Consider the following 15315-nt stretch of genomic DNA (forward strand, 5'->3'; position numbering starts at 1 on the left):
CACTCAGTTGAATCAAACTTTAGGTATCCTCAAGATTGTTGGAAACAAGCTAACACCAAAAGTCAGATAACAAAGAAATTTTATTGAGAAAGTCCAGAGGAATTGGATATTACTGGCTAGAAGCAGGCTCGGCTCCTCTTATGGGAAGAGGGAGCCCTAGATACAGAAGCAGATAAGCTTTAGGTTGTTAATTCATCACAGTTTCCTACCTCCAAAGAATGAATTGATTAGTACCCCTTAGAATTACATCATTTCTAACATGCTAGTCTCAAACACGTTCCCCCTCCATCATCATACATCTCAAGTTCTGTTAATGAGGTTCTAATTTTATGCAGGAAATGTATCAAATTACATATATGAGGCTTTTTAAGCAAGTGCAATAAAGAAAAGCTTTTTCCAGGTCCTTGAACCTGGTCAGTGTAGACATTTTTATACAAAGTTTGGAGCCATGTGAATCTCTTCTTCTGAAAACTCATTGGTCAGAGATAATTATTATCTTACTCTGAAACTTTTAATACTCTGCAGAAACTTAGCTTTTCAATATTTCTCATTGTCTGCTCAAGATTCTTAAGGAAGTGAATTTAAACTGTTCTGTGGAAACTTAAACCTAGTTTGTCTCTCACAATGTTAATCTTTAGTAGGTACTTTCTACTGCTAAGACTAAGTCATTTTGTTAACCAATCAATGATCAATGCATGTTTTATATTGTCCCAATATCTAATCTAAAGTATCAAGTGGATGGCCTAAACTAGTGTTTGTTTAAAATGAGCAAATCTAATACAAAGATCAAATCTGATGGGCGTGGCTCTTTTCAACAGCAAGGTGATTCCGGCCAGTTCCAATGATCTTGTGATGAAGAGAGTCAGAGAGAGGGTTGTGGGGACTAAGTATGGATCACAACATAATATTCTCATTTTTGTTGTTATTGTTGCGGTTTGCTTGTATTTTGTATTCTTTCTCATGTTTTTCCTCTATGATCTCATTTTTCTTGTGCAGCATGGTAATTGTGGAAATATGTACAGAAGAAATATACAAGACGAAGAATACATATTGGATTATTAGCTGCCTAAGAAAGGGGGGAGACAGGGAGGGAAGGAGAAAAACATTTGGAACACAAAGTTTTGCATGGGTGAATGTGGAAAACTATGCACATATTTCAAAAATAAAAAGTTTTTTAAAAATAGCAAATCTATATAATTAACTATATTAATAACAAAAAACCTATGATTATCTCAATTTAAAAACAATAGAAATAGGACAGAAAAAGATTTTAAGAAAACATTATTTCCATTTTAAAAAAACACAAGAAAATATAGGGATAAGTGGATTTTTTTCTAAGCATGATACATAATACTTAACTAAAACTAAGAACCATTATTATACATAATGGGAATAAACTGATTTTCAGTAAGACCAGAAGTAAAGCAAGGATTTTAATTATCACTACTTCTACTTGATACAGTTCAAGAAATGTTAACTATAACAATATGACAAGAAAAAGAAATTGAAGCATAAGCAAAAAAGAAACACAATTATCACTTTTTGCAGTGATATATGCAATAGTATAATTATGTACTCAAGAGAAACCCGAAGAATCAAGTGACTAGCAGTATATAAACTAAATCCATGGAAATCATCAGATTTTCTGTATATTGCCAACAAAATTTACCAAGAAAAAAACAGAAAAAGAAATTCCATTTAAAATAATTATTAAATAAATAGAATACTCATGTGTCTAACAAGACACATAAACAATAATTATATGAATATAACTGCAAAATAATGTTTACAGAAATAAATATAGACTTATTTGGAGAAATATTAATTGCTCTGGGTCTGGCTGAAGCAATATAATAAAAAATGACAATACTAACTTACATATTTGGTGCCATAACAATCAAACTACCAAAGGATTAGTTTAAAGAACTAGAAAAAAAAAAATAATGAAATATTTTGAGAAGAAAAAAAGATCAAGAATCTCAAAGGAAATTAAAAAAAAAAAAAGTGAAAAGAGCCCTACCAGTAGCAGAACTCAAGCAGTAATCAACAAAATGATTTAGTACTAGTTAAGAAATAGAACAGTGTGTCACAGTAGAGTGCTGGACTTAAGAATCAGGAAGTCTCATCTTCCTAAGTTCAAATCCAGTCTCAGACATTTAACTAGTTGATTGACTATGAGCAAACCATTTAACCTTGTTTGCCTTGGATTCCTTATCTTGCAGGCTCTTTGCCAAGAAAATCCCAAATGGGATCACAAAGACTTGGACACACTGAAATAACTCAACAACAGCAAATAAAGATCAATCAGTGGAACATTTAAGTACTCAAAATGCAGAAGCAAATGAAATGAATTGCCTAAATAAACCAAAGACCTAAAAACCCTACTGAGTAAGGATTCATCATTAAACAAAACTTGATGGCAAAACTGAAAAGTGGTCTTACAGAAATTAAGTCCAGATCAAGACTGTTTGCTAAGATAAAGCTCCAAATGGGTATATGACTTAGACATAGAAGGTGATATATATCACAAGCAAAAAAGAAATTACCTTTCAAATCTTTTCAACTTGGGAACAAGTTCATGATCAAACAGAGGACAAAGAGTTTGATCAATGATCAATCACAATCACAACCAATTCTATACAATTAAAATGTTTTGCACAAATAAGTTCAATGGAGCCAGATTAGAAGGGTAAAAGTTAATTGGCAGATAGGAGTGGATCTTTGCAACAAATTTCTCTGATAAAGATCTCATCTCCAAGTTACATAAGGAAATTTTTATGCCATAAAAGTGACAAAAGGGACAGTTTCAAAGAAACCTCAAGTGTGTATCAAGTTGCTGCTCAAGTGAGAACCACTAAAACACTTTAAACTATAAAAACAATATTATAAAAATCACTAATATTGAATAACTACAAAAATCTAATTAATGTGTAGGATGTAAAACATTTTTGGACACAGAAAACAGGAATTTCTTTTGCTTGACTATGTATATTTTTATAAACATTTTATTTTTCTTTGGTTTTGGGAGGGAGAGGGGAAAAATAAATGATTAAAAAAAATGTAATTTTTAAAAAAGAAGGGGCTAACAGGAATAGATTGAAACCTAACTATACAATGGCCAAAAAATTCTTCAAGAAATCATGTTCCAAATTGACATTCATTCAGAAAACATAATATATTGTTTACTGAACTTTACAGAAATTAAGTATTGCTCCCCATGATTTTTTTCCCTAAAATTTGACTTCTTATAAGTTGTTCATGCTGAGTACATAGCAAGCTACTGAGCATACCCCTGAACTAATTTTTTTTTCTCAATTTGATGCGTGGTTAATGACTTTAAGGCATGTGTTACAATCAATTTTATCTATTTTAAATATTTTGTGGTTCAAGAAAATTCCAGTTTCTACCTCAACTTCAATTTTCCTCATTTTCCTTAAAATTCTTCCTTCAGGCTTTTATATATTTGGTTATCTTTTTAATGTCTTCTGCTTCACAGTATCTATTATCTGCATAAATGAAATATGGCCAAAAGGTAATTTTAAAGGCAAAACACAAAAGACTATCAAGGCATGTTATATAAGAGAATATTCCCAAAAAATGTAAAGATCATGAAGAATGCCTCTTACCAAAAAAAAAAAAAAACAAAAAAAAAAAACTTTTTTATCTTTATTTTCAAAAAAACCTCTAAGAGAATAATATGTATTGATAATATCTCCAATAAAAATATGAAAAGGGAACAAGCAAAATTTTTGCAGATAAGTTTTCTATAGCAGACAATTCTGATCATACAACTAAGAAACATGTAGAATATAAGACCTTACGCCATTTATTGAATTTTTAAAATTATTTGGCAAAATGAAATGTGTCCTTGAAGGTTCTCCTCAGACAGGAATCCTGCAGGAATAAAAATTATAAAAGGATACAATATATATGAATAAAGAGATAACCTGGTCAATAATCTAGTGTTATTAGAAAGGTATAAAAGAAGAACACCTATACTCAGACTAACAACGGTACTCAATGAACTAAGTTTTGGAGCATTACAAATCCTTTTCAATGAAATTCACAGGCATGTGATAGACACTGGCTTATAGCTAGGCAAATGCAAGTGTAAAACAAGTCAAATGCAAAATATGTCTTGTCAAGAAAATGACAAAGAGATTAGGCTACTTTTCATTTGGGAAACTGCAGAATTGTCATGGGCCTCATCGGCTCCTTTCCACAAAAAGCCTATCTTTATAATATCAATATTCCCTCCTAAACATGATACATGCCTGAGAAGCATGGAATACCAATATTGATTAAGAATCAAAATTACAACCAATAATAAGGAATAAGCAGGTACCAGGACGCTACCTATAGTAACTTGTGTTTAAGAAATAACATGAAAATCATGCTTTTTTTTTCACTTTCGTTCTTTTTCTGTTATTTGAGAATTCTTGTACAAAATAACTAATATGGAAATGTTTTAATGATTACATATGTATTACCTATATCTGATTGCTTACTGTCACAAGTAGGGAAAGAAAAAGGGAGGCACAGAATTTGGAACTCAAAACTTAAAAAAAAAAAAGTTAACATGTAATTGGGAAAACAAAAATATTTTTTTTTAAAGAAAGAAAAAGATAATGAAAACATTATCAAGGGAATGTTTGAAAGGAAAAAGATCAAAGCTATTCATTACAGACACATATGGACAATCCAAGTGATCTTCTGGTAGTGTCAAAATAATTAAAGAAACAGAATCAGGCTTCCAAAATAATGGATAGATCTTCGTTGGATAATTTTAAAGAATTTTTTTTTGCAAAAAATCATTCAACTTGAGAAAGTATGATCCTTTTTAAAGGTTTATAAACCTCTAAATATTTGTTGACTAACTATGCTAGAGACTACCCATGTGACAAAATAATGAATCTACCAAAATAAAACATAAACCTTTGAATGAGATAAATTTTTACTTTCTCAAAGACACTTCTGGAGATAAATAGTCTTGCATCATCACCACTCCCTATAACATTCTCCCCTTGTCTTCATCTAGTCTCCAGGAAATATACAAAAGATCTGTGAAGTCCTCAGTAAGGGGTTGGGGAAAACTAGGTTCACCTTCTGGAATCACTGATTGCAACCACCTAATTTCTGTTTTATTCTTAAATAAATGTCATACATAGAAATGAAGGAGACTAAAATGTCATCAAAGATAATAAGATTTACTATATCTGAGAGCTGGATTTTATCTCAAAGCTGTTTCATAAATCCTTTTCTAAATAACTATTCCATAAATAAAGACAAAAATTTACAATAAAATCCAAATATATAACACAATTACCTGCTTCCTGAATCCGATGTGGTAGACAGAGGAATTTCCTGAACATCAGGTAAATTAGAAGAGCAATCTATCTTATCTTGCTCCATCTCCATCTCCATCTGAGATTCCACATTTGATTGTGATAACTGGACTGTGGCTGAGTTTAGATCAGTGAGCATTGGTTTACTGTCCTCTCCTCCTAAAAGGAAAAGCTAAAAATCATGAATAAATGCTACATTTTTAAGAAGAAAAATCAAACTTTTAAAAATGTAATGTCCTGTAAAACAATTAGCTCCTTTTAAGCTTAGATGCAATATAATGGCCCTCTGAATTCATATAGTTCTCTCTTCTATTTGCTTTAGGGAATTTACACTAAACAAAACATGAGGCACACAATCACAATTGCACAAGTCTCCAATTAAGAGAAATTACTGATAATCAGGCAAAGGTTTGGTGCACTGACTTAATTTACATTCATATTTCTCTCTAGCAATTGGTCTCTTTATGACTGAAGCAAAATGCAAGTTATCAAAAATGTCTGGCAATAAAAACATTCCAGTGTTCACTGATTGCCAGGAACCAAGGAGGTTCCTTGGTAATAAGTAGATCTTTTCCCAAAATGGCCATCAGTTCCTAAAATGGTGCAACAAGCAGCATCAGCTCTCTTTCTGCTGTGAGAGGAAGACAAAGCTAGAGGTCCTTCTCAATCTCTCCATCCCTATCCCAGCTCAATGATACTTCCTCTGCTTTTTCAGCTTCCTCTGTTGTTTCCTCTTTCCAACTCAAGAGCTCCACTGTCTGTACCCTAACACTGTTTTTAGACAAAAATCAGCTGGATTGAAAGAATAAGATCTCTACAGACCCCATGAGGCATGACTATATCCCTCATATAGTTAGAACAGACTTCCTGGGCAATTCCTTCAATAATATTTAAGGATATTTTGCATTTAGTTAAAATTTTGATTAACTAACTACCTGAGATATGTTCTTTCCTGATAAGGCTAGTTAGGTTTAAACAGGTGAGGTAATAAACTTTAATCTGATGACATTTTTATATAAACCTTAAAGTCTGGAAAAGTATTTTCCAGACCTCAGATAGGCCTTCAGTGAAACCTTTTAAGAAGCCTTGAAGGAAGGTGCTAGAAGGTATGATCTGCTGATGTGCCCTGAAAGTTTATAGGACTTTTATTATAGTATAAGAGGGAAAATCTGAACCCAAGCTACACCTGGCACTTTTTCCTTTCATGCCACATTGCCTCTCTCATGTTTTAGGAGCCTTCTGATCCTCTATAAACTAGATGTCATTTTTTTCACTTCCATTCCAATCTTTTCTTTGTTTACTATGGGGGGGGGAGTGGGGGGAAGAAGACCCTATACTGTTATTTATAATGTTTAACTCTTTAACAAAAAGATCTATTCTTCCAATGAAATTTCTGGAATAACAATTCCTAAAGAATTACATATTTTAAGGATTACTTTTTTAAAATACATTCCACAGAGAAGAGAAAAATATAATTAATAAATAGATCAAATGGGCAGTGATTCAAGCCTCTTAGCAAAGAACCATAATAGCTATCATTAATGAAAGCTTGACTAACTTTTTTGAAAAAAAAAGGAAGAAAAAGATAATGAAAACATTATCAAGGAGATGTTTGAATGTAAAAAGATCAAAGTTATTCATTATCAGACACCTCATGGGACACCCAATAATTGGGTCCAACTCCCCATGATCTTTGCTACATCACATGTTTTCTCATAAAAAGTAGATGAAGCCTCAGTTAATAGTGTGAAAAAATGTCTGAAAACATGAATCAAGAAAAGTCTATCCAGATAAGATCCTTCTCTAAATCTCTTGGAGGCTCTCTAAAAATATAACTCACAATTCAGCTGGTACTCTCAGAAATAAGATAACCATGTCCTCAATAGCTACTGCTCCTCCAATGAAGTTAATTAAAACAAAATTTCTTAAACTTGGATTGCAATCCCCTATCCAGTAACTAAATGTGAGGGTCACAAAAAGTCTGGCAATAATAAAAGGCATCAAATATTCCACCAAAATTTAATTCTTTATGTAAAAATAAACAAGTAAATTAATCATTAGAATGCAAATGTGCTTTTATCTCTAATAAATGGAAAAATTATATATACACACACACACACACACACACACACACACACACACACACACCAAAGAATTGTCTTAAAATAAATTATGATAAAGGCTTGATTGGTATATTTGTTGTATACATATATACACACACACACATACCTCTATATACCTGGGGTCGTGAAAAAATTTCTCAGGTGAAAAGGGGTCCATGCTGGAAAAAGTTTTAAGAAGCCCTAAATTAAAAAAAAACCTGAGCTAAAGAAAGTGGCAGGTAAAGTATTATCTCAACTTTAGGAAGTATTAAGTGTCTGAGATCACAGTTGAACTCAGGCCCTCCTGACTTCAGGGCTGATGCTCTATCTATTGCGCCACCTAGCTGTCATATTCTCTCAACACAAAATTTCTTAACTAATTAAAAAAGGGGCAGCTAGTTGGTATAGTGAATAGAGCACCAGCCCTGAAGTCAGGAGGACCTGAGTTTGAATCAGACCGTAGACTTAATGCTTCCTAGCTGTGAGGCCCTGGGCAAATTATTTAACACCAATTGCCTCAGCAAAAATAAATAAATAAATAACCTAATTAAAGAAATTACAACCAAAGAACTAAGGAGACTGAATATAAATCAACACATGCTATCTATGTTCACCTCTTTTTTCCGTTTTGTTTAATCTCTCCCATGGTTTTTCCCCTTTGCTCTAATTTTTCTTTCCCAACATAATTCATAAAACAATGTGCATTAAAAATGAACTAAAAAGAAAAACTGATTACAGAAAATTTAAACATTTAAATGCACATTTGTAAAATGCTTTTCAAAGTTTCCATACATGCTAATATGGCACAGAGTTCATCTTTAAAAAAATTTTCATTTACAAAAAAATTAAATTTTCACAAATTTTAATAAACAGCACCATGACATAGATTTTCAAAGATTTCTTGAACTGGGAAAGTTTTAAAAAGTGACTATTGAACTGCCCCCCCCCAAAAAAAAATAACTTCTAAAAACTAGCTAGAGTTCACAATATAAAGGCTTTTTAGAAACAATGAATGTTTATTACACTGGGCATACATCAAACACCAAAAATCCTACAATTTCAACTAATAAAAGCACTGACACTGCTTCAATGGCTCTGAATGATCATTACCAATATAAAATTAAGTTAAGTTTCTTATTGTATATTGGTTAAGGGACCAAACAAGTAGTGAAGCCCTTCTTCCCAGTGCTTCTATTTGAAAAGAGAAGTAAATCAGGTATATGCAGTACCAAATGCGATACAAGGCATCTTTCACCTTGAAAAAAAGACAACAAGGTGGGAAGCAGTGTGGGGTAATGATAAAGGCAGGAGTCAGGGTGTCAAAGGTTAGTTCTGGTTTTAACAGTTCTGTGTTCTGAATTAATAGTTATTTTAACTACCTCAGTTCCTTGCTCTTTAAAATTATGGTAATAGACTAGATTGTTTTTGAGGTCTCATTCAGCCTGATGTTTCATGAAATAAAATAATAGCTAATAATAATAATAACATTTATATAGTACCTTAAGGTTTACAAAGTATTTTACAAAACTATTCCTTTTACTCCATAACAACCTCCCGGGAGGCAGGTGCTCTTGTTATCTCCATTGTACAGATAAGTAAACTGAACCAAACAGAGGTTAAATAATTAACCCTGACTCTTACATCTACTAATTAGTGTCTTGAGATCATATTAGAACTCAAGTCCTGACTTTAAGGCCAGCAGTTAAGATTGCCAATCCAACTGATTTGTTTTTGTTTTAGTGGGGATCTTTAAGGTAATGGAAAATCTATGGATAAGCTTGAATCTCAGAAGTCAATTAAACAGGTAAATACAAATGATGGCTTTATTCCAGCCAAACACACAGAAATTCAACTTCAAACATTATAGTATAAGAAAAGTTGAGTATTTCACAAATGATGAAATCTTTTGATCCTTAATTGAACTTTCAAAAGAATGGTCAAGATTTATAGGAACTGAAAAAGTTTTGTGTCTGCACTTAAAAAATGTCATATATGGCTTTACACATTCCTAAACTATTCCTGAACCCAGTTCTGGACTACAAAGAAATTTAACAAACATGCAGAGAAAATAAATATATCTTTAATTTGTTTAAAAAAAAAAAAGACACAGAACCCCATTATTATAGATCATAATGTCTCAAATCTGGAAGGGACCTCAGAGGTTCTGATCCAATCCCTTCATTTTAGAAAGAACATTTGGTAGAGAGAGAGAAAGTTCCTTGTCCAAGATCACAGAGGTATTGACATAAATAGAATTTGAACAAAAGTCCCACAACTCAAATTCTCCAAACTTATTACTCTTGAATAAAATCATCTTATGATCTGGTCTAGTTCATTACCCAAAACCATGGCAAGAGAATGAAGATATTAATCTGAAACTTTAAAATGGGTAAATAAAAAAATGAAAAATATATTTCTTGTCAGCATTTTAGACATCAGAAATTTGGGATTTTTCAGCAGTGTATTTCATCCTCATAATAATTACATTATTATTTTATAGTAAGGATAAAAGATTATTTTCAATGTGAGTTATACTAGTACCATTACCAATAAATTATGTGTACTACAAATTAAGGTTTTTTTATGCTGCATGTAAATGATAAAAGTTATATTTGTTTCTACTTGTTTTTCTTTAAAAGTTTCTTACCTGTGGTTACAGGCAATACTTCTTCCATGGATTCCTCTACCTCCTGCTTTATTTCTTTGGTCATTAGTATGCCACTTTTCTTGCACCGGCTTTTTACTTCATCTACTAGAAGTTTAAATTCATTCTGATGCTCTTTGCCTGAAAAATAAAGATCTTCTTAAAGGCAAAAAGTTAAAAAAAATCATGGACCCCCTATTCTCACACTCTGTATCCAAAAGTACATTTATTATATGAACAACACTTCTTTATAGTACCATTAAGATCTGCAAAACCATTTTCTCACAACAACCCTATATTTTAGGCTTGTCAATAGTCAAGGATCTGTGATCGTAAATGTGGAAATTACCTTCACCACCACAAGTAACAACCCCATACAACTTAATAGAAACACCTTACTGTCTGAGTTGGCTGATACTCAGCAAGCTGAAGGGGCTAGCTCAGGCTCTAATGTCTCAAGCGAGAGTGTCATAGGCGACAGCAACCAGTTTCCATGAACTGAAGTCCAGTGTTCTATCCACCATGTTTCACTGTCTCTCTAAGCTAGAAAGTACAAGCATTATTTTGCCCACTTGTCAAATAGTTAAAGCGTACAGAGGTAAAATGAATTCCCCTTGGTCACAAAATTAGTAAGTGTGAAAGTCAACATTTAAACACAGGCCACTAACTCTAGCACCAATGTTTTCTCTACTTTCTCTGATGCTTTAAACCAACCAGGCTAATGAGATGATATGATTGGTAACTTCAAAATTATTTCCAACAAATTCTCACAGGATAGAGAAAATCTTAGCAATGACATTTTGAAGGATCCACCCATTATACATCATTTCTCCCTTTTCGTTATCTCTTTACTTCTATAAAAGCATGGACTTTGAATTAGAAATGAAAAGATTAGAATTCCAAAAAATTAGAATGTCTATGAAGCGTGGGGCATGAAGAGTCAGAGATTCATGGATTCAGAGTAGAAAGAGACCCTTGGAGGACATCTCATCCACAAATTGAGAAACTGAGACCCCGAGAAGTTAAGTGATATGCCAGATGTCACACAGATAAGGATAGGGTCAAAATCTGAAGCTAGGTCCTCTTACTCAAAGGCCACCTCTTTCCAACAGACAACCCTACCTGCTAGAAATTGAGGTACTCTATTTTTCCCAAACACAGTTCACTAAGCGTGACCTTTGGGAGCCCCTGAACTATATCAAAACTTTTGATATAGATACATATACTATCTGTATATATATATAGAGATATATACCCATCTATAAAATGTAGTGGTTGGCCTAAATAAATTTAGGATTTCCTCCTCAGTGAATGAAGATACTTTACTGAAAACTGAAACTATCCTTCCTAAGTTCCCTTATCCCTTTTTTAAATTATATTTTACTGGGCTGATGTAGCTCCTATATGTGTGTCTTAGAAGGTAGATTTCTAAGTATTTGATTCTACAATTTTTTTTTAAGTCAATTGGGGTTAAGACTTGGCCAGGGTCACACAGTTAGAAAGTGTTAAGTGTCTGAGGGGTTTGAACTCCTCACTTAGGGGTTCTATCTACTTTACATCTAGCTGCCCCTTCCCTTATCTATTCTACACAAAAAATCCTTCTATACTCACACTCACTCCCCCCCAAAAAAAATAAAAATAAAAGGCATTAATAAAATATATTACAGAATTAATTTCTCTCATCACATTTTACAATGATTTAACAAGGAATTATTTGACAAAAATGTGTGAAATAATGAATAGTATATTAAGTTTGGAGTCAGGAAGTATCTTCTGATACTTACTAGCTGGGTGAGCCAGACAATTCATTTGCTTTCTATATACTTTAGGCAACTTCCTCAGCCTTATTTTCTAATGCATAGTAGCTCATGTAGGGAATTTTCTCCAATTTAAATCACAGATCCCATAAGTTCTATGACTTATAAAATACTTAATTTATTCTTTACATTATGACTATTCCTAAGATTGTGAAGGGCTTTAAAAGTAGAGTATAGCAGGCAGCTATGTGGCAGAGCAGATATTGCTGACTTCAAATATGGACTCAGACACTTGACACTTACTAACTGTATGACTGTGAAGAAATCACATAATCTCAACTAGCTCACCAAAAAAAAAAAAAAAAAAAGTAAAGCATAGGAGTCTGCATTTTATCCTAGAGATAAAAAGGAGTCTTTCTCTAAACCAATTCCCTATCAATGACAAAATGTTTTTTTTTTCCAATTTTAAAATAATTTGATTTTTTAAAATGCCTTTGATATGGAAAGGATTTTTTTAAAATGACATTAACTGAATTGAGTTCAGATTTCTCTAAGAATTCCCTAAAGTTAGGCAAAAGAATAGAAGGTTAAAAAGTCAAACCTGAACTATTTCCTTTGTTGCAACATAAAGCAAACTCACAAACCAAATCTGTGTTTCCTATATTGCTGGCACAAACTATAAAGGACCAGGATTGTAGGCCCATAGAGAATTTAAGTGAGCAGGTTAGGTCTTTTCAGTCAACCCCTAATGAAGTCATTTACTAAAGGACATAAATTTTATATGACGACTAAGGTTAGTATCTCCTGAGAATGAACATGTGCCAATTCACTCTGGAGAAGAGATTAAGTTTCTCCTGTTCAAAGCTGTACCAAAGAGTCCATAGTTCTACTTACAAAGGTCCCTACAAATATAGGGCAGAAACTGATTTACTCCCTAAGTCCAAGGTTGCCTTAGAACCTAACTAGGTATGCATAGTAGCATAGTGAATTTTCTTGCTGAAAAAGAGTATTCTCTGCAAACAATTATTTGTAGTCATTTAACTCATTTCTAAATCATGTTCCCCAAATTAAAAAAAAAAAATCCTACATCTTTTAATTCCTAATAAACATTATTTTCTAACCCAATAATCAAGGCCTGCACATTTCTTATAAGCTACAAAAAAAAAAAAAAAAAAAAGAAAAAGAAAACAGGACACAATATTTTAGTAAATGCTTTGATTACTTTGTTGTTAATATAAGCTTTTATACACTCCAGAATGATACATTATACTCAGCTTCTTAGCAACAGTGCAATACTGCTCACTCTTGTTCAACCTTTGATTCACTGAAAGTCTTTTTTGCTATATTTAGCCAAGGCACATAACTGCCCTGAGCCCACTTGATTCCTTCCCTAATTCTTCACTCCTCCCACCCCAATCCCCTCACTCCTCCAGCCATCCCATCTCCACTCCCAGTACTTAGTATTTGTGTATCTCGTTTCTTCTCTCAAAGAAAGAACTTTTTACTATTAGTCCCTACTGAATTTCAAGAAGTAGAAAATAAAATGAATAAACCAAAATGTATTTCAGCAAGTGGACATCATGAATTAATAGTTAGAAGATAGAAATTTGAAATTAAAGTGAAGCTAAAATACAAAATAAGATGTGATGAGCTGTCAATAATAGAATAGTTGAAGAGGCAGCCCTGGTAGGGCTACATACTAAAAAGGGACCATTAAGGGGAAAAAAAAGAAAAAACTAAAGTTGAAAAACTAAAATAAAAGTGAGGCTGGTAATTATAAATATATATATATATGTGTGTGTGTGTATATATATATATATATATATATATATATATACATATATATATATATTTTTTTAAAACTATGTCTGAGAGTGAAATATAATGGCAATGAAATTAATCTACAAAAGGACTAGATTAAAAGTTATTAGGTGTTCTGTTCCAATCAAAATGAATTATTAACCATGCTCATATATAGCATTCTATTTCCTACCTCCAAGCTTTGGCAGTTCTCCCTCCAGGCCTAGAATGTATCCTAACCTCCAGCTCTCAGAAATCTCTGAACTTCCTTCCTTCCCCTGGAATCCTTACTCCTTTTCCCTTGGCATGCTCTTCCTCCAGAAATCCCGTTGTAGTCACATTGTACCTACCTTATTCTTCTCTTTCTTATCTTTACATATCTATGTGTTTTTATATCCCTCTCATACTTCTCTATCCATCTGAGAGAACATAAACTTCTTTGGGAAAGGGACTATTTCATTTTTGGCTCCATATTTCCAATAGAAAGTTCAGTGCCTTATCCCTAATAAATGTTCATTATATTGTATCATATACTACCTCAGGTTCATGTTGTATTTAAGTCTCTTGACATCTCATCTCTTACTATTTAACAAAATGAGAACAACAACACAATTCTCTCTCTCAGAAATTCTTTGAACACTATTACCCACAAAATATTTTAGGATAAGCACAAATTGGAAAGTGCCATCATAATTAAGAACAGAAAGTCAGAGACCCATAAGAGAAATATGATGTTTATCTAAATAAATACTTTAAATAAATCAAATCCATTGCAGCATAAAACTAAGATTCACAAAAAGCTATGTAATATCACTTTTTATAATTTATGCTCTATAATTTGAAATTATGCTAAAATGAACAACAAAAATTACCCCCAAAAGTAGTGACACAAACTCACACCATAAAAAAAATTATAGTACTTACGATATTTACTGTGAATATCATCAATTTCTTTCTCTGTCTGGTTCTTTGTAAATACCATGACCTGAAACCATTAAACAAAACTTAGCAGAAGCAAATAAAATGCTAGGAAACCAAAATAAAATCTCATAAAATCTCAAATGCAATTTTTAAAAACAACAACAAAGTAATGCATTCTTTCTACCATTCTCAGACTTAAGAAAAATAAGTCGATCAAAATAAAATTTTGGTGACCAATATACAATGCCATACTGATAGAAAGTTCTTAAAAAACATTTACTCTTACAAGATTAGTCAATTTTCTCTTAAAGGAAGATAGCTCATTCCTCTTTTTGCCCCACTTCCAATCCTTTCACCAAATCAGGGCCATTCTAAAAAACCTTGATTCTTCCTCATAAAAAATACTGTACAGGCTACCTTTTTAAAGTATGCTACAAACTTAACAAATTTTTTGTAATGGGCTGAGGCTTGAGTTGATGCACTGAGGTCCCAAGCACGTAAGGTTAAATAGTAATTGGACCATACTCTATTAATATATGTGCTAGGAGAAAGAATGGCCCCAGCCCACTCTTTGTGCAAGTCCTGATGTGTTGTATAGGAAATGACGATTTTGGTGGGAGGCAAGGAGGTGGGAAAAGGAAGTGGAAAGAGAGACTGCTGGCTGGTTTTTGGACACAGCTACTCGCATTGCTATTGCGACCCCCCTTTCACCTGCAATCCCCCTTCACCTCTGCTGGCTGGTTTCC

At 32.7% G+C, this 15315-nt stretch overlaps 1 protein-coding gene across 3 annotated transcripts in view; it reads right to left on the reverse strand.

Moving 5' to 3' along the window:
- RAD18 (RAD18 E3 ubiquitin protein ligase) overlaps nucleotides 1–15315 on the reverse strand; it is a 106005-nt gene that overhangs the window by 39974 nt on the left and 50716 nt on the right. For 2 of the 3 annotated variants that reach the window (XM_051981430.1, XM_051981419.1), the window contains exons 9-11: nucleotides 14573–14633; nucleotides 10095–10232; nucleotides 5327–5504 (exon numbers count right to left, since the gene is read on the reverse strand). In XM_051981430.1, coding sequence (XP_051837390.1) covers nucleotides 5327–5504; nucleotides 10095–10232; nucleotides 14573–14633 — 377 coding nt within the window. Of the gene's footprint in view, nucleotides 1–62; nucleotides 3895–5326; nucleotides 5505–10094; nucleotides 10233–14572; nucleotides 14634–15315 lie in introns of those variants that run through there. The other variant, XM_051981441.1, reaches the window with a different exon arrangement.

Source organism: Antechinus flavipes, chromosome 1 (assembly GCF_016432865.1).
Source record: "Antechinus flavipes isolate AdamAnt ecotype Samford, QLD, Australia chromosome 1, AdamAnt_v2, whole genome shotgun sequence".
NCBI classification, from domain to species: Eukaryota; Metazoa; Chordata; class Mammalia; order Dasyuromorphia; family Dasyuridae; genus Antechinus; species Antechinus flavipes.